The 26679-nt window shown below is 38.7% G+C and overlaps 4 protein-coding genes across 5 annotated transcripts; 2 read left to right on the plus strand and 2 right to left on the minus strand.

Moving 5' to 3' along the window:
- The first annotated feature begins 889 nt into the window (after positions 1 to 889).
- On the plus strand, positions 890 to 26287 carry LOC124410356 (cuticle protein 21-like). 2 transcript variants are annotated; one of them, XM_046888644.1, is made up of 3 exons: positions 890 to 1023; positions 1356 to 1780; positions 25848 to 26287. In XM_046888644.1, exons 1-3 carry the CDS (start codon positions 1012 to 1014, stop codon positions 26239 to 26241), a joined length of 831 nt encoding a protein of 276 aa, XP_046744600.1. In that variant the 5' UTR covers positions 890 to 1011; the 3' UTR covers positions 26242 to 26287. The 2 variants fall into 2 exon arrangements, with proteins under 2 accessions (XP_046744600.1, XP_046744601.1); XM_046888645.1 differs by lacking the exons at positions 890 to 1023; positions 1356 to 1780 and adding an exon at positions 24343 to 24374 and having other exon boundaries at positions 25519 to 26287.
- On the minus strand, positions 2275 to 4257 carry LOC124410368 (larval cuticle protein A2B-like). The gene is made up of 2 exons (XM_046888668.1): positions 4027 to 4257; positions 2275 to 3335 (listed from the first exon to the last, which is right to left on the minus strand). The coding sequence occupies exons 1-2, from the start codon at positions 4036 to 4038 to the stop codon at positions 2898 to 2900; spliced, it is 450 nt and encodes a 149-aa protein (XP_046744624.1). The 5' UTR covers positions 4039 to 4257; the 3' UTR covers positions 2275 to 2897.
- LOC124410366 (larval cuticle protein A2B-like) lies at positions 6081 to 8053 on the minus strand. Its single transcript, XM_046888666.1, has 2 exons — positions 7931 to 8053; positions 6081 to 6632 (listed from the first exon to the last, which is right to left on the minus strand). The coding sequence occupies exons 1-2, from the start codon at positions 7940 to 7942 to the stop codon at positions 6177 to 6179; spliced, it is 468 nt and encodes a 155-aa protein (XP_046744622.1). The 5' UTR covers positions 7943 to 8053; the 3' UTR covers positions 6081 to 6176.
- LOC124410370 (larval cuticle protein A2B-like) lies at positions 17826 to 19968 on the plus strand. The gene is made up of 2 exons (XM_046888670.1): positions 17826 to 17983; positions 19450 to 19968. Exons 1-2 carry the CDS (start codon positions 17972 to 17974, stop codon positions 19828 to 19830), a joined length of 393 nt encoding a protein of 130 aa, XP_046744626.1. The 5' UTR covers positions 17826 to 17971; the 3' UTR covers positions 19831 to 19968.
- Positions 26288 to 26679: the final 392 nt, after the last annotated feature.

A 26679-nucleotide genomic window follows, 5' to 3' on the forward strand; every position in this document is an offset into this window, starting at 1 on the left:
CGCCGATGCATATTTAACAATCACATAACTAAGATGATCAATATCTCGCATCGCTAATCTCTCCAAAAGAAGGACGAAGACACTGACTTTCCATTTCTCTCATACGTTACCGTGCAGAATATTTAACAAATGCAAGTGTAACAACGACATAGAAATATCAGCATCTAATATCAAAGTGACCAAGTCATGGATCCTGGTAGTTTAAATTGCGTATAATCAATTTTCTCAACAATGACAAACGACACCAATCACAAATCATTTTAAAAGTCTCACCTGCACCACAATTGCACATTGATTTGTTTACGTATTATGAATAGCGATTTCTTGTTTCTGACAAAACTTCACGGTATAAAATGAGATGCACTGCCCACCTCCTCTTCGATTGGTTAGTGTCATGTGACGTCATTGATAGTAGTCAAAGAATTCAAACCCCCGAAAAACACTTTTAACGTTTGTACTTATACAAGCCATTTTATCAATTTTAAAAAATGTGTTCCGAACGTTAAATCCATGGAGAATTTTATTTTCCTGCAACCTTAGCGATTATGAGTATTCCGGTTAAAGACAAGCGAAAAACTGCAAAAATGTAATGCGGCAATCGAACCCACCCCTAATTAATAATTGATCAGAAACTCCAGCGTTGCCCAACCGTCTGGCTGTGGCCCAATCATAACAGGACTGTATATATTCGTACTTAAGTACCCACTTCAAGCGAGTATTGCGGGGCCTCTGACATTTCGACGTCGCGAAATGTCCAAAAGTAGAACACCGCGTACTCGTCCTGGGGACTTGGCGAGGGGCGTCGGGATCGCGTGCACTTGTAATAAATTGATGTCAGAGACGTCGTCGGGGACGCAGGCGACACGAAGTCACCGATCGAAACGAAACCATTGTTGGGCGTGGCTGGATACATCAGGGTGATCCTGGGCCCCTTTTCGGTATATAAGCGAGGAGGAACCGGGCTGACAGCATCATTCGGTCATCGACGATCACAGAATTAATCCACACACCATGGTCTTCAAGGTTTGTGCAGTCCCAATTCAATATTTCAACTCCTTCTTTACTCTCTCTTTTTTCACCGCTAAAAGAATTCTCGTAAGATACTGTCTTCATTATTGATTCTGTCGATTTTAAAGTCTTGGAACAACGCCCAAACGGTGCTGAAATTACATAACTGTGAGAGTGGAAATAAGGTGGCCGTACTGGAAAAAGTTCCTTTTCTCATGTTTCACGGCGTTGAATATCGTTCTTTCAGCATTCGGATGCTATTTCAAATTTGAATAACGATTGAAATTGAATTTTCTTACCCTGTAAAACGAGTCGATGGTCTATGCTAATCCAATTTCCTTTACCAGGTGATTTCCGCACTTGCTCTCGTGGCCGTCGTCTCTGCTGGCGTGATCCCAGCTGCCCCGATTGCCTACCACGCAGGCGCTGCCCCCGTCTACGCTCACGCCGCTCCCGTTGCACCAGTAGCCCAAGTTGCCTACGCAGCCCCGATCGCTAAGGCAGTTGTGACAAAGGCCATCGACGCCGACTACGACCCCAACCCCCAGTACAGCTACTCCTACGACGTCCAGGACGCGATAACCGGCGACAACAAGCAGCAGCAGGAGAGCCGCAACGGAGATGCCGTTCAGGGTAGCTACTCCTTTATAGAATCCGACGGAAGCCGTCGCATCGTCGAATATACCGCTGACCCCGTTAACGGCTTCAACGCCATCGTCCACAAGGAAGCTGGAACTGTTGCTGTCAAGACCGCTGCTGCCGTTGCTCCCGTCACCCACATTGCCGCGGCTCCAATCCAACACTACTGATTAATTTTCCCCTGAAATAACACAACACGTTTTCATCCATTTATATTTATGTCTCGGTGTAAATAAAGAACTGCTCTTTTTATCAAAATTCATAGTGTATCGGTCGTCTTTCAGTAATTTGATCCTGGAACTGTCGAAAGGTACATATCAGTCTCTTTTGATTCTCGAATTTCCTTGACTTACAGTTCAGATTGATCTATGAAAAGAAATAGCGTCTTTGCAACTGCTGAGAATATATCTATATTAGAGTCATCTTTTCTGATGTTGAAAAGTGGAAGTATTTTTTAATTTTAAATTACATTATGCTTTCGCAATCGGTTCCATTTTAAACGATTTTGATCCAATTTCACATTGATTCAAAATTCATTGTCCTTCAAAGAAATGCCTCGCGTGACTAGGTAGGTAAGAACCCCAGGAGTAATGAAGCATGCGATCACTGTCAACGTTCTCCCTTGAACTCGACGACGGACAGTGTCTCGCCCATTTCCCCGCAGTCACGGAAACCGCGACTCTGATCGCATTAAATGCTCGCTCGACTGTGTCTAATTGCAAGTGTAACTATTCCCGGTTTAATGCACTTGTAGATCGACAACCGCAAGGTCTGTTAGACCATATACTTGGTCTCTAGGCCGTCCGGTGAACCGGAGTTCTACACTCCGCCGGTAATAACCGGACGGTAAAGAAGGTGCTGTTCTGATGTGGTTACATGATTTATTGCTATGAATGCATAAGTGCTGCAGACACTTAGATTATAGTTGCTAGCTATTACAATGATGTGAATAGTTTCACTTTGAAGGCTAATATAAAAAGCTTATAATTGTACACAGAATATGGTGACTAACATTATAAATATACTCAAAGAGGAAACAAAACCACGAGGTATTCAATACAATCGATGTGTTAGACGGCATAGCTACCGAAAATGGTACCGAAGAATCTGATCTGCATCTACATTTTCGTTATTGGTGGTTAACGTTCAACGTCAACGTTCTTGGTTCCAAAAATAATCAGCACAACTGATCAAGGATCTAGCGGTATCATTTCAAGTTGCTATTTAATTCATTGAATTCATGATCGGTCTTAATGATGGACCAAGCCCAGGGTACGATGTGAATAAGCAGGACCCGGATAGGCGTACAGCAGGCGATGATGAGCGACGGTCAAAGGTCTTGCCAGGGCGACTGGTGTGGCGGCAATTGCGGCCTTGACTATGGCAGGTTCCTTGTGAACTACGGCATTGAACCCGTTTATGGGGTCAGCAGTGTAGTCGACGACGCGACGCGATCCATCGGGTTCCACGAGAGAGTAGCTGCCACGAACTACGTCACCGTCCCTGATCTCGTGCTGCATTTTCGAATCACCTGTCAGGGTATCCTGGACGTTGTAAGCGTAGTTGTACTGCGGATTTGGGTCATGAGAGTCGACTGGCTTCGACACGGTTAGCACAGCTCCAGCTGGAACTGGGTGATGAAGGAATGCTCCACGCGCGGCAGCGATCATCCCGATGAATAAGAAACACTGGAAAAATGATTGGTCAGAATTTGGAACTTTGCGAAATTCGGATGATGCGTGGGAAAATGTAGAGGTCTGGAAAATACATCGATGGAAACTTTCAACGATCGGATCAACCGTTCAAGAACCGGAAACTTGCTGCTAAGGTTATCGAAGTTTCAGGAGACCAATTAGGCCCTTGTTTTTTCAATAATAGGAAATTGGAAACACGAAATTGAGATGTGCGAGTTCATCATTTAAGCAGGGTTCAACATGTTTCAAGTTTTGATCAGATTTTATACTTGAGGGGGTCGATGGTATTTTCTTTGCTTCTAAGATAGAAAATGTTTGGTGGATTAAAATATAAAAACTAATTTTTGAAGATTGCTGGTAAGATTAAAAATAGTGGACACACTTTGATGTATGCAAATTGAAACTTCAATTTTCAATTTTTTTTAACATCATTGATTGATCTGCGATTTCAATTCTACAATTTTCATGTCAAACTCCGAGTCAGTGATCCCAGAAAACATATGCAAAAAATTGCGTTTCTCAAATAAAAGTTATTCCTCCCAACCTTCGAGTCCGGAAGTGGTTACATAGACAACTTTTAACGCGACGGGAAACGTTTCCAAGCCTGACCATAAATCTTGACTTCAAGATTTTACTTTGAGAAAATCGACCAAACCTAAATTATGGCTGATTTTTCACATCTTACCTTAACTGCCATCGCTTCCAACTCGATATAAATTGCCACGATGAAGTAACGATGAAGTCAGAAGACTTAGTACATCATCCAGAACTGTATCTCGACTTATATAGTACGGAAAGACTCCTAGGGCCCTGCACCACTCCCGTCTATTCCACCGCTGGCTATATCCAGATGCATTTTTGTCACCTGACCACTATCAGCCATTGCACTTGCCTATGCCTCTCGGTGAATCATGAATTCGCATAGTCATATTGAAAGCGAACAAATTCAGTCGGACATGCAGTGTTGTGCTATTTTATAGATCAGCTAGAATTAGTGTAACCTTGAACATTGATGGTTGGTACTAACATGGAAACATGGATGAGTATGAACGGACGTAAGGTCTTCAGAAAAACATGCTATCCCGACTCGATCATCAGTTCTGCATCAGATGATCTCAGTCGATTGTGATTCGGAACTAGACTGTAAACGAGGTACAGTGATATTCATCAATGCCTTAACCTTCCAGCTAACTTGTTTTCTGTACGAAACAAAATTCGTGTAAAATCGAGGTCGAATTTTGTTTTGGACCGAAGATCAAGTTGGCCCGAAGATTAAGGCATTCTTGAATATTACTGTACGTACAACAAAGCTTTGCGTGATAGCTGTGTTGAGTGATAAATGATAGTCCACTTCTTTGTCTTGGCAGAGACTATAATTTTGTTGAATTTTTTAGATCAGGGTGCATCCCGGAGGCGATCCTGAGATCACCCTCACGAGGACAGCGCGTGTCTCGCCCAGCTGATCTATCCTGACTAACTAAACGAGCTAATCCAACGATTTGCTACTGGCTCTAGTACAGAAGACGGTCTTAGTACCGTCGCAGCTCGATTCATGGAATGTTCCTAATAAAGAATGGACAAGTACAGGGAAACCCGATTGAGAGTAAGAAGGCTTAGGAAAGACACGCCAAATTGCGGTCGTCCGCACTCGTTCACTGCCGAAACTGATCTACCAAAATCGGCGCGCTCTCGGTTATCAGATCGTCAAGTGATACCCGCCCGCCCTCTGGTGTTGAGGACTGAAACTACGGACTAGTCGAAGGGCACCACGCCTTAAGGCGCTTATGAAGACGCGTTGTACATACACCTCGAAAACGCGGGGATGCAAAACTCCTATACCGCTCAAGCGATCAGAGTGAAACTTGGGCAGTTGATCCCTTATTTTGGCAAAAAGTGGAGCGAATTTTTACTTTTACAAAATTTTGAAAAAAATTTTACAGATTGGTTACCACCTACAGAAATTGGCCAAATTTTCACAGTTGCACGGAATGGATTGAACTATCCGGTATGATGCCACTCGGCGGTAATGAAATACACATTTTGAGCCCAGTTCTATGAGATTTGATGGTGAAATGACGAAATGGCAGCTGATCTGGTTCTCGATTATGAAGAACACCGAAATCTCATTTTGGCGACATTTGTTACCGACCTTTCACGCATGCCGGTAATTTTTTACCGACATGACACGCATACATTGCCAGCATGCGCGTAATGTCGGTAACAAATGTCGCCAAAATGAGATTTCGGTGTTCTTCATAATCGAGAACCAGATCAGCTGCTATTTCGTCACCTCACCATCAAATCTCATGGAACTGGGCTTAAAATGTGTGTTTCATCACCGCCGAGTGGCATCATACCGGATAGTTCGATCCATTCAGTGCAACTGTGAAAATTTGGCCAATTTCTGCGGGTGGTAACCAATCTGTAAATTTTTTTCCAAATTTTGAAAAATTAAAAAGACGCTCCACTTTTTGCCAAAATAAGGCATTAACTGCCCAAGTTTCACTCTGATCGCTCAAGCGGTATAGGAGTTCCCTCCCCGCGTTTTCGAGGTATACAACGCGTCTTTATAAGCACCTTAAGCTACACTGACTGCGTTAAAAGCGCAAACACAGTCTTTTACTAAGTTGTTCCGTCAAATCTGACTTGGACTTATAAAAACCAACGATGTCAAAGGTACCAATGAGATGAGATACATCAAACCAAGGGTGAAAGAAGACGCTAAACGCGGTTTAAATATACATTAAAAAAACAGTGTATAATGTTATTTTATTGTCTGTACAGAACTAACAAATAAAAATAATAAACATAATGAAATGCGACATTCAGCGATGCTTAATGGTGGTATCCGGCGTATGGGATCGGAGCGTGGGAGTATACGGGGGCATGGGCGTATTTGACGGGAGCTGGAGCGTACTTGGCGACGACGGGAGCGTGGACGGGTTTTCCCTCCTTGTGAACGACGGCGTTGAATCCGCTGTGGGGGTCGGCGGTGTACTCAACGACGCGACGGGTTCCGTCAGCTTCGACGAGGGAGTAGCTACCGTGGACGACGTCTCCGTCTCGGGACTCCTGCTGGCTCTTGATGTCGCCGGTGTGATCGTCGTGCACGTCGTAGGAGAAGTTGTACTGGGGATGGGGGTCGTACTCGGCGTCGACTCCCTTAACCACTGCCTTGGCGTACACTGGTGCTGGTGCATGGGCGTAAGCTGGACCCGATGGGTATCCGTAGTGACCCTGGGCACTTACACCGGCACTGGCGGCGGCCACGATGGCGACGAGAGAGATGAGCTGAGAGGAAAAATCGAAGAGCATCGTCAGAGGGGGAGAAAGAGAGAGGAAGATAGAAGCGGGTTTAGTCCACAAGTCCTGAAAGACTATGATTTCCTAAGGACTATGCAATGAGTACACAGAAAAAAACACAAAAATGAAAGAAAATAAGGGATAAATGATTAAAAATAAATAAAAGAAGTGAGCAAAGTAGATAAGTAGAAAAACAAAGAGTAGTTATCAAATGAAATAAATGAAAATGAAATGTAAATTAAGTAGGCAAAATGAGACGTAAAATAAAAAGGTGTCATTAGAGTCCGAAGAAAAGAATCAACTGAGGGGTCGATTACTTGGTAATCAAATGAGTCCTTCCAACTCATTGGCAAATTGATTTCAAGAAGTTTTTTACTCATTTGTATTTTGTCATGTGATTTACACTGATTTCCCAGCGTTACGATGGAATTACAAAAAATTATGCTCATCGCTGGGAGATCATTGGAAATCACATGGTAGGCTGGAAATTTGAAAGCACATTATAAGCTTATCCAAATGAGCAGAATGTTTGAATGAATTGATACCATTTTGTGTTTACCGAAAGATTCACAACGATCCCCATGATTCCCAACGAACTCAATTTTTCAGTTATCTCGATTAATTTCTAATTGATTCGAAGAGTATTTGTTATATTCGAGTTCCGTTTATTCAAAATCTCATTTCCAACTATTATCTTCACAAACTTCGCTGAGTGAGTAGCTACTTCAATCGCCTGTTGAGTTTAGTTATTTCCTTCCAATTCTATCTTCCAGTGACACAGAAGTAGTGCCAATATTTTCGTTCCCAATTGGAACCCGATCATTTCTACATTGAATTTCTATCAGTAACGGAAAACCTTTAAGTCTAATCAATAATTCTGACCAATTTTCACGAGCTCCTACAATTTCGCTACCGTTTTTTAACGACGGTTAAAGGGGCCATGCATTTCTCGATAAACGGAAGCCGTTTGATAGATTCAAAATTCGGAAAGTCATGAATTTATAGAGCGCAGTTACGTTCTCTGCGAGCCAAAATCTCCGGGGTCTTAAAAGGACCAATTTTATTATCTGTAACTTTGACTTTTCCGCAGTGAAACAATGACACAGTGTATTTTAATATCCAATTGAAGCGTCACGAGTGTTGATGGAATGATCCATGATCAAGGTGATTCGGAGTGTTCTTCCGTTTCCACTGAAGAGGAGAGCACACATGCAGCGAATATTTTTCACGAACGTTCACCGGTATTTAAAATTTTCTTTCTTTCGATTCTTGCGGTCAAAACTCACCTTGAATGCCATGATTGTTAGATGCTGAGAACTGCACGACTGATACTGTTTTCACCGAAACTACGGGGTTTATATACTCTAGTTGCTCTCACTATTTCGGTGGCCCGGGGCGCAACTATTGCGCTTCTATCCCCGAATAATTCCCCTGTTCTACGTACCTCAATACGCCTATCAAAATGCTCCACATCAGGGACCGTTACATGGATTATGACACATGTTACAGCCTCGAGATACTTGAAGGGAACCGCAGTTATGCAACTCTAGACCGCAGTCGAAGCCCGCCTTCGACTAACCTGTTTTTTTTTGTTTTTTATTTTTTGGTTTTTTTTTCACATACTCACAACGAGGCGTGAATTTTTTTTTCGACAATTTTCAAAATTTTACCCCAATCAGGGTTGCTCAGGAAGAAAACCGAGTAGCTAAAATCATCTTGAGCTTAAAGTCTTTGTTACTTATAGCTACTTGAGATGCAGAGAAATATGTGAATGGTTATGGGATTTTGACATTGACTTGTTATTGTCACGAATGTATGATATATGGTGTATTTATAAATAATACGTAATGCGACAGTTGGACGAAGAAAGCACGCTCTATAAAAACTAATACCCATGAAGCACTATGTAGAACAGAAAATGTTACGCAAGAAAGTAACCACGCCTAGAAATCTAGATACAAGTCAATGTATAACCAATGCTGTAATCGCACCTTTAAGATTTTGACAAACTGATAGGTATAGAAATAGAATACCTATACAAGTGATCGCAAAGGGCCGCAATACATTAGTCTAGCTCTATAAATTTATTATAATCCAAGGATATTGAACGTTTGATTTATCATTTTTTTTTTGCACATTTTTTAATTTCATTGCAAGAAAATAGGGGATTGTAAAAAAAAAAAAAAAAACTGTGAAGCGTTATAATTTCAAATTCTTGTTCCAATAATTATACTAAAATTTGGCATGTCTCAGATTTTTTTAAGACGTTCACTTAAGCGATAATTAGTTACGAAGTGACAGAGAAAGAGAGAAATCTTTCACCAGCAGATGACAGTGTTATGGAAAGTGGATAAAACGCGTGGGTGCTTTGTCACATTTTTTTATGCCTTATGTATGTCTCGTTCCCAATCATGATTCAGTTTCAGACGTATGAGTGTGCATATATTATACCCTTGGATAAACTCTTTCTAATTAATATCTGGCCTCGAGGCCGTTGTCGCGTTGCGAATTGTAAGAAATTATTATTATTCGCAGCACTATAATACATTATGTGCGCCTAGGTTATACAAGCAAGAATGCGGAGTGAAAAAATCAGGTGAAAAGGAATATTAATTATTAATGTATTCTTCTCTTCCATCGAGGTAATAATTTTCAAGACCGGCGTGTGCATAATTAGAAATCACAATTCACGAAATCCTATTCGTGGCAATAAAAATTCAAATCACTGTCATCGCTGTGTTCGATAATTGTCTGTATATTCTAATTTATTTAAATGTATTTTCTTTAAACATTTTTTCACTCTCAGATACAAATCTTATGATCTTCATTTTAACAGAAAGCGTTTAGCTGGATTTATTTCCACTTGACTAAGTTTGCAAAGAATCAATAAATCTTTCCGGTTCACCTGCAGCTGAGCAGGTAAAAAAGCGAAAGTTCCCGAATGGTCAAAGTTAATTTGATACCACTTGTCGATTAAATAAACTGCAATAAAAGTACAAGACAATCGCATGTAAGATCGCATTGTCGCTTGTACTGACTTCCTCTAGCAAAGCCTCGGGCATTGTTTATAACTGTATCAGGCATTGTTTCACTTACAGCTTCATTCCGAATTTATTATTTAAAGAAGCATAATCACTTGTCAATCTACGTAAATCTCCTTATTTTTAAATTCGACAGAATTTCCAACTAAATAATGATAATAATCGATCCTTACCGAACAAAATCCTGTCTTCATAAGTCTCCCCAACAAATAATGATACGATTTCATATCACAAATGAATAAAATATCGAGTATTATAAGCAGTTGTCATGAAGTTTAAAAGTTTGAAATATAACTCTGAGGTAGCTGCGAATAATTGAATTCAAATCAGTGAGAAGAAAGAAAAAGAAGATAAATAAACAGACGGCCGTTTGCCATTTTGAAAGTATTCAAAGCCGAACAATCACAGACTATACGAAGTTGTTATGAAATGTTTCAAATCGAATAATATACTCAAACTATCACTGCAGTAGTCTAGCTATCGCATTGTTCTCCGTATAACAGCTGGCTTTGAGTGAGATCATACCTTCGTCGTTTTAACTATCTCATTTAGTAGCCCAGTTGCGTAATTATTTATCAGAGCATGGAGAAGTTCGGCGAGCTTCGCTCAGCCACTTTACTCCTACTCATAGATCATGATCCACCTACCTACCTGTGTCCAGGATATTCTAGATCTGATATTTTCACACCGTAATGCAAAACGTCTTCCGTAATCGGGTCCTAGAATTACCGGACTTGCTGCGCAAATCGTAGACGTAACACAAGCGTTAAATACTCACATAACTTGAGGAAATTCTATATTCTCACAGCCGAGACTTTGCGAAATGTAGTCACAGTTCTCAGGATTCAAAACAAGACGCCATCTGTTGATAAAAAATGGCGATCACCGCTTCGAAATCCTCGTATTTAATTTTAAATTTTGTTTTTCACCGTATTTTTTAGTCCGAGCTCAATTAGCGTAATAAAATAAAAGTCTGACAGCCTGCACAGAATTTTCTGGCATGCCTTAATCGCGTTATTGCTACGAAACGATCGACTGATAACCTCCCTTCAGACGCCATATTGTTTGTGCGTTAGAACTCAATGCACGAAGTGAAATTCTTCGATGTAAAAGCTGCGTTGATATCTTGATAAAAGTAATTACACTCGAAGCTTCAAGATTTGGAGAAATTAATTTGAACTTTGGATTACGACGGAGATCAGTGAAAGATTTTTTTTTTTTTTTTTTTTTTTTTCGGCCACGAAATGTCGTCAATGTTTTTGCATAAATTTTTCTTCCGTCTTGAAAAACGATGTGAAATATTACCTTAGGCAAGAGCGAATTACATTCGTCGATGAAATCGTGCTAATCATTAATTAGAAATTAAATATTTGGCTAATGTTACGAGACGCGCGCGATAGAATCGAATCGATTCATTTCACTCCGCAGCAGTATGTCTCCGTATAAGACGCGGTCTGATAAATCAATACCCGAGACCAAAACCGCCTTCAGCATCGATACATTTCAATGCTTATCCCATTAATCTTTGCAGTGCATTGTCACCCCGGGTTACAACAGCCCATGTCGAAGCAGACTCGCGGCGTTTTCAAAATAGACAGCACAGAAATGCACGTGGCACATGCATGAAAATCTTATCATGCCTGGTTTGAAAAATGTTGAATTATTGTTGTAAACTTGCGTCATCGTGCCTCCGGGCTCGAGTTAACACAGCAAGTCAATTTTAGCTGAAGAAAAATTCTGGACTATGATTATTATCAAAAACACAAGTTCCGCGAAATCACTTCTGCCAATTATCTAAAAATTCGAAATGGAAGTGAAATTTTATGAATTTCATGTCGAACATTATTAGTCAGTTTTCAAGAATTCCATGCTCAATTAAATTTTCCAAATAATCTTATATTCTCCTGAAATCTATTACAAACTAATGGTTACCCTGAAATCGTTAAAATTTTTCGTTTTTTTCTATTCTGACAAGTGATTTGTCACTTACATTACGAAAGGCAAGTCGATGTAGCTGATCTCGAGCTAATGCGTGATATGTGTATCACCGTATCTCGTAAAAACTGAGACCGATTATATCACAACGCCAGCTACTACATCAAATCGGTTTCCGATCGTAGACGGCGATCAAAGGAGATAAGTGAGCAAGTAGCAGAAGAAAGGTAGAAATTTTATCTCGCTCTCACTGATCAGCATGCAATGGACCGAATTTGAGGCAGGGGACCACGATCGTCGACAGCCAAAAGCGTCAGTCCCACATCAGCTCTCGTTTAAGGCACGCGCGCTTTTCAACATTGATCGTCAGATCCGGCTACAGGTACCAAAATTCTCCGACCATATTTCGCGGATTACGCAACTCGGCTGTTTCGACGTGGGATTAAACGGCGTTGGTATACCGGTTAATTTAAACTCAATATGCGGATTTGAATCGGTGATAAGGAATTGGCGTATTCTGCGAATAAACATCTCTCAAAATTGCTTCAGCGATCAGAAATGATAAAATACATGTTCAATTGCGCGTCATAATTTTTTTTATACGAAAAATGATTATTCTTACCTTCTGAAAATCGTTTTAGATCATGTATATACCGATGATGAACGGCTGAAAATGATCCGCAACCGTAACAACTCGGGGATAATTTATTTCTATTCACAGATTTTTGTCCTTCCCAAAAAAAAAAAAAAAAAAAAAAAAAAAAATGCTCCTAGTTGTAGGATTTTCAAATCATTTCAAGATTGTCAAAAAATGTTGATACGTTTACTCTACGTGGTTGAAATTTCGTGTTTAAACTAATTTATTCCTATACCACCAGATTCTGTCAGTTAATTTAAAAAATTAAAGAAAAAAAAAAAAAAAAAAAAAAAAAAATTCGAAATTAAAGTCAATTTCCTGTATTTCTCAGAGTTCGAAAATTGTTTTAATTTCTTTAAATTTACTTCTTTATCTTTGATTTATTTATAACCGATGTGGATCATCAGATATTGCGTAGAAAAAACATTTGCGTGATGGCGATCGGTGGACTTTGACAAATGGATGTTTTATTTCGATATAACGACTATATATATATATATATATATATATATATATATATATGTATGTAACTGAATATGTACATACATCACAAATATACTCGCTGTCATTCATCATTGTTACATAAAGGCTTTAACCGGCATGCAGATCTGTATAGTGTAATACCAAGAAATATGATCACGCATTATGTTTGCTCCGCAAATTCTCTTCAAACTGATAATGAGACTGAAGTGTTGTGCAATTTCGATTACAGGTTCGCTATCAGTCTGAAGACCCCGATACCAGAAATTAAACATTGGTGTAATACTGAACTGAATTATTATTATTTTATTTATTTTAAATAATTATTCACACACGTGACTTTCACAGAATGAATGCGAAAACTAAACCAGATTTTAACACTTGTCCTGACTTTTCAAGATTGAGGGAAAAAAATATAATTCAGTTTGTTAATTTTTTTTTTGTTTTTTGTTTTTACAGTAAATTGTTGAAGTCACACAAAACTGGTTTGTTCATTTATATTTTGAAAAATCATTTATTTCATTATGTTGGTCTTGTTAAAAATCATAGTTTTTGCTTGATTTCATTAAGAATTAATTCTAATTATCAAATTGAAACAATTTCGTAAGCTACAACGATGTATCTAGAAAAATAATCAAATTATAAATAAGAGTTCAAACGTCAATTTCAATTTTTAAAATTACATTCAAATGGTACAATTTTGCATTTTTCTTGACGAATTATTTCCTTCAGTAACTCATTTTCCAAAAATTTTCTAGAAAAGATTTTTTCGTAAAAGACAATTCAATTGTATCTGGTAGGATGTATTTTTTTTTTTTTTTTATCGTAATATCAATTTTCAACTAACCAACCTCCTTAAATTAATAAATAAATAAATTATGTCTTTCACGACGTTTGACTAGCGTAAAAAGTGAATTTATCGTTTGAACTTGAACGAGGCGAACTTGACCAGCTGCGCAGATCATTCTAGCGTGAATCAGACTAGAATTGCTCATATACATATGTTATACGAGAAACGTGTTATTGAGGTGAAAAATATTTCTACAGACAGCAGTGGTGGTCTAGATGTTTATTGTTCCTTTACGAGGGGGGGGAGACTCACCTCGCGAATACGAACCACTCTAGATACAAATCGTATATTGTTTACAATTTCTTTTTCTTTTTTTTTCAGTGACATAAAACGTTTTCGAAAGTCGACGATTAGCTGGGGAATATAATTCTTCTTCGTTATTCATGGTTAAATGAATTCGAGTTGGAAGGCGATTCCATCGATCATTCGTTCCGGTAAATCTTCTAAATGTGTTTTTCAAGAAGAAAAGTTACGGTACTTGTAACTAACGATAAATAGTTCAAATTTAGGGATCAAACAAAACTCATAAATTATTTTTATATTCCTACAGCGAATCTCAAAAGATTTTATTTCGAAGATTATGCGAGATTTGAGGTAACGGGATTTTGAAGAATTTTAAAGTGCCTAAATGGTCTGACTTTTCTGAACTTCGAGGAAATCCACTTCAAGTAATTTTCGAAAACTATAAAAGAGATTTCGAGTCATGGAATTATCCTGAATCTACAATTATCTCAACAGCTTTTACTAACTTTTTTTACAATTACACTGATTCATGTCGGATTCGAACAAAAACCAATAGATTGACGAAAAAAATCGCAAGACATCTTTTTGCAGATCGTTCAATTTCCTACAAAAATATGTATTGCTATTTACGATACGCCAATCCGTTGCTGAGTAATAAAATTTCAAAATAAGAGAAAAAAAAGTTCCCTGTGTTATTTAAACGGGAAAATGTAAAATCGCAAATATTTACCTCTTAATATTAACAATTAAGAGCTGAAACGTTTACAGATTTTTTTTTCAATAGTAATTTATTTTTATTTTTTTTTTGCACACCCTAATTTTATTTGAATTAAAATTAAAAGAGCTTCTTAATTTACGCGTCTCTGCACTTTGAAGATATATATAAAAAAAAAAAAAAATGAATGTTTTTCAATGCGAAGAATAATACCCAATTCGCGAGAAGTCATCAATGCTCACGCAATGATGCTCTTATGAAATTTTCTAAAATTTAAATTGCCGATTTGAAGCGATTTAAAAAACTTTTATCTATCTAAAAACTGATACTTTACACGATATTCGAATGAGATTTTCTTCCAAGCACTCGTTCAGGCAACAACTCTTCTCAGACCTCGTCGAGGTTTCATGTTTCCCTCGAGTTGAACAACCTCGCGGTTAAGATTTCGCACAAAAATGAGAGGAGGATGGTTCGTGAGGTGAGAGACCTGCGGCGATTATCTTTCGGGTTGCATAACCGTGCGGAGAAGGCACGGTTTCAGGTTCGTTCACTCTCTCAAGGATGGCCCTGGCGCCTAGTGGCATCTTTAAAAATATCTCACCATCTCCGAGTTCCTCGTCCCAGTGCCCTCGATGCAGAATCACGGCCAAGGCTTCTCTCGTCTTCAACGAGCATCAATGAAAGTCGCTGAATCATCTGCCGGGATGACCGCTCACGCAACGCGTTCAACTTCCTCAACAGGTTTCTTTTTATTTGAAATTCAGTTCGGCTGCGTCAACGGCTTCACCGTTTTACAATAATCTTTTAATTGTTATTGATATTTTAGCAATTTTATTATTTGTTAGATTGTTATATTCGTGAGTTACTAAGTTCTCTGTTATAATACGAGAATTATAAACAAACGCTTAGATATCGATGCTCTGTTTGAAATATTATTGGAATTTTATTGTTGAAAGTTTAGTAAAATCGTTTCGTTTCAATTCATACGATTATTTCTTTTTATTCGAAATACTATTTTTTTAAAAGATCGCTAAGACAGATTTAGTTTATTTTCAAAAGTCATTCAATATATTGCAATTTATAGATAATTAAACACTCAACGATGTCGACATGACGAGTGAAAAATATTCCAGTCAATTTACGAATATCAAATAGGTTTCGAAATAAAATTATTTAATAACATATTTAAATAAGTATAGATTCTCAAAAATTTCGAAACGATTTGAATTCGATCACCGATATCTCAACTTTACTTTATATTTTTAGTATCTTCTATTTTCAAAAATAGAAATAGATTTTCTGTTCGTAGATTACGATTATAACAATCTTTTAATTATAACGACGATTTCGTAGTAAAGTTAATAAAAAAATATCGATTATTGGACAAAGAGCTTGCGTAACTTGAATTCATTACGAAAAATCAGACTGCAGATATTCTGCGAAGATCTTGGCGTGAGTTGGTGAAAAGAGATGCGACTTTCTCGATGGAACAACGCCCACTCAAAAGGCGTAAGCCACGTCTCATTAACGCTAATTGCTATAGGCCGACAGGAAGTGAAATTTCTATACTAGTTCACCGTCGCGCATTTTAACAAGCTAATAGTTAGATCCTGTTTGTTTTTAGCCCTGAAATAATAAGAGGTTATAAATTTTCTTGAGCATACGACGCTCGCGAATCGTTAACAAGATTAGTTATTTCGATGGAATTCAAAACTATAAACAAATTAGCTTTAATTTTTAATTAGAAATCTACTATGACAATGTATTTTGATCAGTCCAAGAGAGTATCTGGATCATTAAATATCATCTGGATCTAATAATAACTATCTTGAACCTCGTGATATAACACCAGATGATTTTGAGAACGATATAAAAACTTCGAAATTTAAAAATATAATAAAAATATCATTCATCAACAATTCACAAAAATCAATTTTTATATCGTAAATCGCTCACTTTTTTTTTCCAATCAAAACTGGAACAAGTTTTCTGTTTAATCGTTACGTTGATCATAGACAGGTAAAATTTCTATACGAAGAAATCTGGTTTCAGTTTTGATTTACAAAAAAAAAAAAAAAAAAAAAAAAAAAAAAAAAAAAAAAAAAAAAAAAAAACAGAAAAAATAGAAGAACAGAAAAAATTCTACACTTCTACTTTTTTTGCACCAATTGCAATTGCGTTTATAAATTGTATAATTACGACTAAACTGTTGAAGCTTGGTGGTGAAAAAAAGTATTTTCATCAAACGTACATTCTCTCATTAAATTCACCTGTTGAGCATGATTGGCTTTCCGCACACTCGCGAAAGACGTTTATTTTATTTCGCGTAGGAGTTGGTACAAGTACGCTTGCCACCGGTGTGAATATAGCCGATGATACGCTGTTTCGTATTCAAGGGTTGTCCAGCCCGTGACGGAAGTGTTACACTTGTACCAAAGACGAGGACAACCTTACGCAACGGTGAAAGCATCCGTCAGGTTGAACAACTATTGACCCGAACTACACTGCTGAGAACTACGCTCTAATCGTAGGGACAAACGGTGCTCGAGCCTAATTTCGAAATGACAGAACTGACCAGAGTGAATTTCCGTAAAACCCTAATTTCCGGTTCGTCGTTTTCAGTTTTTCAATCTTCAAACAAAACAAAGCAAGTTTTGCCAATTTTTCGCATCGCGAGAAATTTCTTGTTACGGTTACAACACCCTTAGTAACTATTTATTTAATTTTTACTGTAAATGTAAAATACTGTTCTAAGTAGAAAGTGAAAATGAGTTTTCCAGCCGTGACTGGAAAAATCTAGTGCTTATTAAAATAATAAAAAAATAAAAACTATTATCTTTTATTTTGCTTATTCATAAGATATTATCTTGTAACTATTTCTATTGTAATTTGATATAATTAAAAAGGTGGTTAAAAAAAAAAAAACAAAAAAAAATATACAGGTACAACATTTTCATCCATTTCCATTTTATTAGAATTTTGTGGTAACTAATGAAGAAATGAAATTTTCGAGCCAGCTTGAAGCCTTTTATCAAAATCCTAATTTTGTAATCCCGAGATGCACTGCCGGAAATTTCATTTCGAGCCGATTCTAAGCGAAAACCTGATGAATGACTGTATTTCGCGGTCACATCCGGTGCATCGATGCCGAATTCTGATGTCTGCAGCTTTGACACGTCTGGGAAGAGTTTCGGCTGCGGAGGAGGACAAAACTTGTTCAGGTTTAGCGGTGAGCCGATGTTCTCTAAGGTGGGGTGGCAATGGCAAACGTTAAATGTGCAGCGCTATAACGCGTTGCTGGGTTTGGTTACGGCGGAATAAAACCTGGGGGGCATCGTCGAGGAATATAAGTATAAATACCTGAGCGCCGGGTCATCCGGACATCAGTATCTCTTGCTAAGTTCCCCAAACCATCACGAGCTCAAAATGGTCGCCAAGGTGAGACTCGCTCCAACGAATTTCGAAGTGCAAGGTTCAATCCGTGATAATTCTTCGTCGGTAGAGAGTTAAATTTTGTTTTTAGTTCGGCATTTTTCTTCTTCTTCTTCTTCTTTTTTTTTCGTCAATTAGAGACGTGAACGGAATGAACGTTTCGTTCGATTCGGATCAAATTTTCGCGGTGCTCAACTCTTCTTTTTTCTTATGCGAGTACTTGGTTAGAAGGTCGTAGAAAAATTTATAACCCAGTTTTTTCTGAATACGAAGAAACGCGAATTAAGATTTGCGTTAAGTTTTTGATGACTTACCATGAGCATCAAATAAACATCAAGAATCAATTCCGACCAGATACTCGCAAGCCAGAAAATTGATGGGGTCAGAAAAATCTATCAACATTTATTTTTTTACATTTCGATATAACTGTGATCAGTTTTTTTTTTTTTTTTTTTTTTCAATCTTTGATTCGTGAACGAACAGAGAGAGAAGAGAATGAAAAATTAGCAATTCCGGTTACGTGAAAGTTTGGCAAATAAGAATTATCAACGATTGGAAGAACTTTGAAAGAAATCATTTCATTATCGTTACCGATTAATCTCATGTTTATCAATAAACTGTGGGATGGTATCAAAAAAATTTTTACTCCGGATTCATGCGATCGTTAACGAATTTGTTATTAGACTCGAGGCTGAATAACAATCTAATCGAGGATCAATTTCTTGTTCGATGCCCTTTTACTTTACGATTGAGTTCATATTGTAACTGATCTACTTTTGACTGAAATTTATAGCGAATATCAATCTACTAAATCCTTATGCGTGAATTCGCATTGTCACTAACTTATTAACGGAATTAACTGTATCGAAAATCTATCCCTTATTCCACAAATAAATTCGTATATATAATGTACTAAATTTTCTAAAAATACTAACCTGTTAAATAATAAAATTCATACTTTGCCCTCGAAAGTCTTCCCGAATTTGACAAAAGCTCTTCAAAACTCGATTTAGCATTAAAAAATTATCAAATTTAGTCAAAAGATATAATAAATTTACATAAACACGCTAATAATCCTTCTCATGCTGTACTTGGCACATTGAGAAAAGCCTACTTTTTTTGTCTTTGATACGATCGATTGATTTCGATAAAATAAAAAATCTCTCGAAATTTGACAAGATGTCGAAAGTCACGAATCCAAAAATTCATCGACAAATTCACTCATTCAGTTAAAAAAATTTAAAAACCTATATTTTTCAAAATCACCTTCTCAACATATTACGTTCAAAATTAAAAAAAAAAAAAATGTTTTGCGGTTCAATAAATTATTCTTGTTTTTCTAAATTCATCCAATTGTATAGTGGGTGTGAAACTTAAGAGGTACATGGATAATAAATCTTTGTAAAAACAAAGAATTCAAAAAAAAAAAAAAAAAAAAAAAAAAAAAAAAACCAACAACTTCTCAATTAAAGTTCGTAATCGTCGCCACGACGCTGATGGCAGTCGTCAAATCGGGTGTGATCCATGCCCCAAGCCCTTTGGCCTACGCCGCGGCGCCGATCGTCAAGACGGACGAATACGACCCCCACCCCCAGTACACCTACGCCTACGACGTCCAGGACACGCTGACGGGGGACGCAAAGAGCCAGCAGGAGACGAGGAACGGCGACGTTGTCAGCGGAAGCTACAGCTTCATCGAAGCCGACGGGACGCGTCGCACCGTCGAATACACCGCCGATCCCGTCAACGGTTTCAACGCCGTCGTGCACAGAGAACCGGCAGTCGTTAAAGCAGTTCCCGCTGTTGCCGCCGCTCCGATTTTATCAGCCCCGGCCTATCGCTACCACCACTAACCAAAAGCGACGGCGGCGTCGCGACGCCTTTGAATCGACTTTTTTGTAAATACATTTATGATACGTAGATGTCGCACGCATATGCAAGCTTTAACGAAACTTGTTATATATTTTATATGTAAATAAAGATTTTTTTTTACCACGATTCAATCGGGAGATATTATTTCTCTTTTCTTCGTTTCGTACCTGATTTTTAATCCTCCTCTTCGGTATTAGCCACTCTAATTTTGAATGAAAGATCCAAACTTCATCGATCGAATGATACAAATTTTCTAACGTCTGCTGTATATTTTTTTTTTTTTTTTACAATAATTCGCTCATTTTTGTCTAATCGTTTTAAAATTATACGATATAACTCTTTTTTTTTTGTTTTTTTTTTTTTTGTTTGGGTTTTAAATTTAATCAAAGTTGAGTGATTTTGAAATGAAAGTTTTCAGTGTTTTCGAATACCAAATATCATTTTCACGGTGTCTTTAATTTTTGAATTTTTGCTTCTGTTTCTGATTATACCGAAAACGATTAAGATCGAATCGCTACTGAGAAAATAATACGATAGAAAAGTATTCACGTGTGTGAATTTTATCGCTCGCACATACAAGATAGAATATTTCTCAACGAGCCAGTCTGCCATACTACATAACACATGCGGTGTGCTATGGAACAATGTATGAATGACAATAAAGTCAGATTGTCGAAAGACTTAAGCGGTGATTAGAAAGCAGCGACGATCCCCTTAAAAGAAGCGAAACTAAACGAAACGCTTATTTGTTTCGCAAATAAAAAAATCACGTCTGTTCAAGAAGGTGATCGTGCTACCGTGAGAACATGTCTGGAATAATACATCAATCGCAATTTACAATTTGCATTCGAACAATATTATCTAACGACTATGTATCTATAACTGTAGAGAAAACAAATCGACAGAAATCCGCCAATTTTGAACGTCTTTATCCGCATTCAAATTTTGATTTGTTTAAAAAGTTGATCAGACTAATTACCAAGCCATTAATGCGAGTTTGTTTTATTTTCTAATTACCTTGCGTAGTTTGTCTCTTTCGGTATTTTTAACATTTCTAGATAAATCTATGCGAATAAAAAATAACTAGAAAATAGTTTTTTTTGATATGAGTGTGTTCGGCTTGACAGGTGGTGACCAACTGCCGATTCACACGAGTTCGAAAGTCAATTTAACGAGCATTTAACGCCTCGTGATAAACGGGAGAACCAATGTCATCGTCCCATTTACACACCCGTGGTTACAATTCAAAGCGATATTTGACGTTGGCTAAGATACTGAAGAAAATTTATAAATAAATTCATTGTATGCATGCACGACCGACGCCAAAAGAGTTTGGCAACTCGTTGGCTTATATCCACTCAAATCGAAATCGTATTCTTGCAAACTGTTGATTGCGATACTCTCCAATGTCGTCTCTCCCCTTCTCATTTCATCCTCGGGGAAGAAGAAAAAAAATCTAAGCAAAGTAACTGACGGTGTTGAGATTTCGCACGTCAATTACCTGATGATCATCCGAATGCAAAATAGAATTTCGCGATTATACGAAGTTATAAATTGTGATAAATATTCTCATTCTTAAAGTATCTTTGAAAGAAAAGGGAAATTTGTATGGCGACACATTAATTCTACGATTTCTGCAATCGATATATAAGTCGGATGGAAATCACAATGAAAAGTGAATAGTGGATGCAGTTTCGATATTACAAAAGCTTTCCCTTTTAAATTTCGTACTCCGTTCTTAACGCGGACTGAATAATGACGGAAAGGTATTACCGAGTATAATTTCACGAAGTGCAATTCCTTCTATGCGACTCGCAGGAAAGTTGAGTAAAAGATGAAGAGAAAAAAAAACGAAGAAATAAATTTACGACAAGAAAGAAGTGCGTAAGTACAGATGACACGCTGGCAACTACGTGTTGTTACCTCACACCCGTCACAGCGAATAACGTGTCAAGGCGTGAGGTGGATGACTGTAGAACTGCACGTGCCTTCGGACTGTCACGCACAAATCTGGACGCGTGCCTTAATCAAATATCCAGACAAACAATCGTTACATAATTTTAATTGTATTCATATTAACCAGGTAAATAATTATATTATTTTTTAACCCTTTATTCCGCAATACCTTTATACTTGTAAGTACTTTCTACATTTTTAAGGGTTCAAGTTACAAGATATTTATAGAAAAAAGTGAATATTTGTTTATTTATAATTAGTTATAAACAATTCAAACGCAAAAACCTCGTTTCTTTCAGAATAAATTCAGCTGTTCTTAAATGAAATGGCCAATTGCTTTGAAAATATGTATATATATACTTCATATTTAGCACTATTATATATATTTTTTCAGATTTTGCGGTAAGCTAGATTTTTCAAAAAAAATTGTTCGAATTTTCCAAAAATCAATTTTTTTTTTTTTTTTTTTTTTTTTTTTTTTTTTTTTTTTTAATTTGCAATTCTGACGTCAGGATCGTAATCAGCGACCCCCCCCCCCCCCCCTTTCACCCCGTACCAAGTTTTGTGCCGATTCAATGAAAAACCGCGAACTTGACCTAAAATAGTCGCCATATTGGGTCCGGTATCTTAAGATTTTTAATTCTGACGCCAGAATCGTAATCAGCGATCCCAAAAACCCTTAGATCACTTATGATTTTGAAAATTTATTCAATAGAAAAATGTGCCCTTCAAAGGGTTGAATATCGCGGATACTAAGATGCTTTCTTTGTAAGTGATTTTTCAAATGATTCGCAATTTCAAAAGTTATAGAGGTGTAATCGAATCCTTGTCAAACGTGTCACATGTCAATCCATGAAACTATAAAAATTATCCAACTCAAAAAAATAGTGTTTCCACATTAGGTTCAGAGATTCTTCCGAACTGAAACTGTATTTTTCTACAATTTTTTTTAATACGAAACTTGATACTGTTTCAAAATCCGTCTGAGTTATGGCAAAACGTTAAATATGGACAGCGCTTATAAAGGATTTTTATGGTGACTTGAAATTCCATAATCTGAAAGGAACAATCAAAAAACCATTAAGACGAAATAAAATCTTACAACGCACACCTCCTGTGTACAACAATGGTGTCACACCGGGTTGCTGAAGACCCCAAATCACAGCCCGGATCTCGATCTACAGCGGAAGGATCAACCGGGCTCATCGGCTCGCCCAGGAAGTGAAAAGACGGTATCAGTTATATCTATTCTTAATTTAAAAAATAATCAAGTTCAAGTCGACTGTGCGTACATTTGGAAGGTAATAATACTTTTGAAAATCGTAACGACGTTCTAAACAAAGATAATCGAGGCTGGTGGTAGCCATTCATCCGAAGACTCAAGTGATAAAGTGTTTAGAATTGTAGATGAAATGGAATTTTAGCCGGGAGACTTCTTGCACTGTAAATCTGGACAAGTATGCAATGTTGAGAGGATGATTTTGTGGGCTATGAAGAAGGATGACTAATTGGGTTGGATCGGACAGGAAAGAGATCGAGGATGTTTAGTATGAGTCCCAGCTATCAGTGACGTGGTTTTGAATAATGCCAAAGTTGACAATTTAGGTTTTGCCCAGTTGGTCTAGTTCGTGATCGAACTACGAACATCCAACTCACAATGCACTATAAACATGGAGTCGCAGTCGCTGAGGTCTTTCCGGGACGAGTCAGCACCTATTGAGTAACCATCGTTGTAGAAAAGTTCAAGAGGTCGTACGCTAAGATCAAGGGGGCAGCCATCCGCTTATGTATTCAAATGCAAACAAACCTTCAAGCGAGTCCTGGTGCTCAATTTACCAAAAACACAACTGAGCTTGACCGCTTGCAGACAATTGATATTCTGTCTAACACCTCACGGTCCAAGGCCACCGAAGGCTGATCGAAAAGTAACTTTTCTGCGAAAATTGAGGTCCTGAGGGAAAAGGGGTGGCTTCTTTTCTTCAACATCGAAGGTATTGTCATTTTCCAAAAATACGGCTGACCGTGAATGTCTTTGAGTCCATCAGTATTCCGTCTAATACCTGGTAAGTGGACTTGTTTCGCAAATTCAAATCCAAGGGTAGTTAAGACAGTTCAGAGTCGGAATGAGTGCAGCACTCGCCAATCAACTCATTTCTGGTCTCTTTTCTCAGAGTGAAGGATACTGCAGGATACTTCACCGGCGTGACTTTATTCTCAGTAGATGTTTTTTCGAATAAGGATTTCGGCACTTGTTTGTCATTAACTGTCGTCGCCAGTGATGATCTCCTTTGCGATTTGCATCTCGGGGGTATCGGTATCGATTGATTCCCTAGTCGCGTAGCTGCCTTGCCGATGTCAGTAAGAGCCGCATTTAACGATGGACGGTGAAGCCTCTGATATGAAGAAAGACGACGGCGATAGCGCACCGGGAGGTCATCACGAGGACGGAGGTGGGGGCGAGCCGATGCAGCCGTCCCGGCGCATCGCAACTATATAAACCCGGACAATCTCACCCCAAAGCATCAGTGTTTCTTCGCCGATCCTCTTACGAACAAACATGGCTTGCAAGGTGAGTTTTTGAGTAACAAGACCTTATGGTTCCCATCGAACCGTACCGGCGGAAGATGAATTCTTCTCGACCAACCGTCGAAAAGAGGGATAACCAACTTGACGGACGGATGAAAGACGGACTTTCGTGAGCTGGCCAATGATCAATTGATCTTTACGACCAAAAAAAAAAAACTATTCCAAAAATGACAACCATGCAAAATGACAGAGACACACGGAGACTGGTGAATTGATCAACTGCAGTTCTGCGCCAGGACATTACGCGACAACAAAGTACATTCCATTGGCGTCCTTTTATTCACGAGTACCCTGGACGTATAAATAATCCTCCGGTACGTGTCACTGCATTACAACAAGTCCGATGAGGCAAAACTTTATTGCATTATATCACCTGTTGCGTATAAATACGAAATATGGTCATGGGGAGTGGCGATGGTCGGTTCGAGTCTCGATTACGTCAAAACCGCGTTGCACTGACCATCCTAGAATTGGGGTTCCCGGATATGGTGGGTTGTGTTGTGAATTGATTTAGCTGCTCTTGGGTTTCACTGGACAGTATTGACTCAAACTGTTGAAAAGATCGTTCGAAGTGTGCCAAACGAAGGCTGCTACAGATTAAAGAGTACTTCAGCATTCAGGGTGTAATGTGTATCGATATACTTTTGCAGTTATCCTCGTCATGCCGCCGTGATTTGAAAATAGAACATGTAACTCAAACCGTCAATTTGTATTCGGTGTAATCGAATTTCCGTTCAACCTCGTTGTTACTACATGAATAGTTGTATAACGGATCTTGAAGCACGTAAGCTTATCACGCCCATCAGATTCTATTTCTTTGTATATCCATGTTAGTATAAATCACTGTTAACATTGGTAATCGCAAGGAGAAAATTCGATCACCAGTAAGCCATTAGCAGAGTCTCAAAAGCTTCACCACAAGACTCAATCTCCACGTCTGATAACTTTTTTTTTTTTTTTTTTTTGATTTACAGACAAAAAGTGACATCAATCGAACCAAAAACTGTCAAATACTGTCGATCCTCATCAGCACCTTCATAGTTTTAAAGATTCTCACCAAAATTCATTTCCACCACCTCGCACCACAAAATTATCCAACGTCCATCACTAATTCGCGCTTCTTCCAGCTCATCATTTTCCTGGCAGTGGCAGCCGTGGCCAATGGCGGAGTGGTGCCAGTAGTACCAGCCGCTCCAGTCCTGGCAAAGCTTGAGGATTTCGACTCGGTGCCGCAGTACAGCTTCGCCTACGACGTGCAGGACTCTTTGACCGGAGATTCGAAGGCGCAGTACGAGACGCGAAGCGGTGACGTCGTCCAGGGTAGCTACTCGTTGATCCAGCCCGACGGAGTCCGTCGCATCGTCGATTACACAGCGGATCCCGTCAACGGCTTCAACGCCGTCGTTAGTAACGAACCAGCTCTAGCGGCCGTCGCTCTCGCCCCAGCCGCCGCTGCCGTCCCCGTCGCTCCTGCCGCCCCCGCCGCCCCCGTCGCTCCAGCCATCCCAGCGTCAGGCCCAGACTCCGACGTCGAGGTCGTTGAGGCCCGCTCTGGGCCCCTCAGGAGCGCCCCCACGGCCAGGGATGCCACCCCCAAGGCTTTCACCCCCGCCCGACTCGTCGCCAGCGCCCCAGCCGCCCCCCTGGCGCCGGTTAGGGCTGTGGCAGCGCCACTCAAGTATGCGGCCTACGCAGCACCAGCTCCAGTGGTTGCCGCACCCTTCGCCAAGATTTCAGCCCTTAGCTACGCCACCTACCCTGCCTATTCCGCCTACACCGCAGCTTACTCCTCACCCTTTGCCTACTCCGCCCCCGCCGCTGGCCTGACTTATGCCCCCGCCGCATTGTGAGGAGTCGAAACCAGCCAGTGAAATGGACGCACCGTTTTTTCTACCACCAATTCGATACTGGATATTAATTTTCAGCCATTTAGTTGTTTCTGAATTCTGTGATTAAGTAAACTGACAAACTTATTTTCTGAAGCAATGTAGAATATGATTGGAATTTTTTCACGCGTACCATTTGCTTGGAAATATACTAGAATGATCGAAAATTTTTGGGCTAAAATATGTGGTACTCATGTGGCCTAAAATGGTGCTTCTATACTCCTGCTCCCTTGGAGAAATGTTTAATTGTAACCGGAAAGAAAATTTTATCTCTTCGATGTTGACTTGTTGGACAATCTATTTTTTTTTTTTTTTTAATTACATGGTGTAGTTTTATTCGATGTGATTGAAATTTATTCAACATCGCAAAGCGAAGGATATTGGAAGTGTAGGTCAAACAAG

The sequence above is a fragment of the Diprion similis genome, chromosome 9, assembly GCF_021155765.1.
Source record: "Diprion similis isolate iyDipSimi1 chromosome 9, iyDipSimi1.1, whole genome shotgun sequence".
In the NCBI taxonomy this organism is placed as follows: Eukaryota; Metazoa; Arthropoda; class Insecta; order Hymenoptera; family Diprionidae; genus Diprion; species Diprion similis.

Bases quoted from the DNA above. Each gene is read 5' to 3' on its own strand.
- LOC124410356 (XM_046888644.1), top strand. The intron at 1,781-25,847 runs CACCCACATTGC...AGCCGCCGCTGC, and splicing joins GCTGCTGCCGTTGCTCCCGT to CGTCCCCGTCGCTCCTGCCG.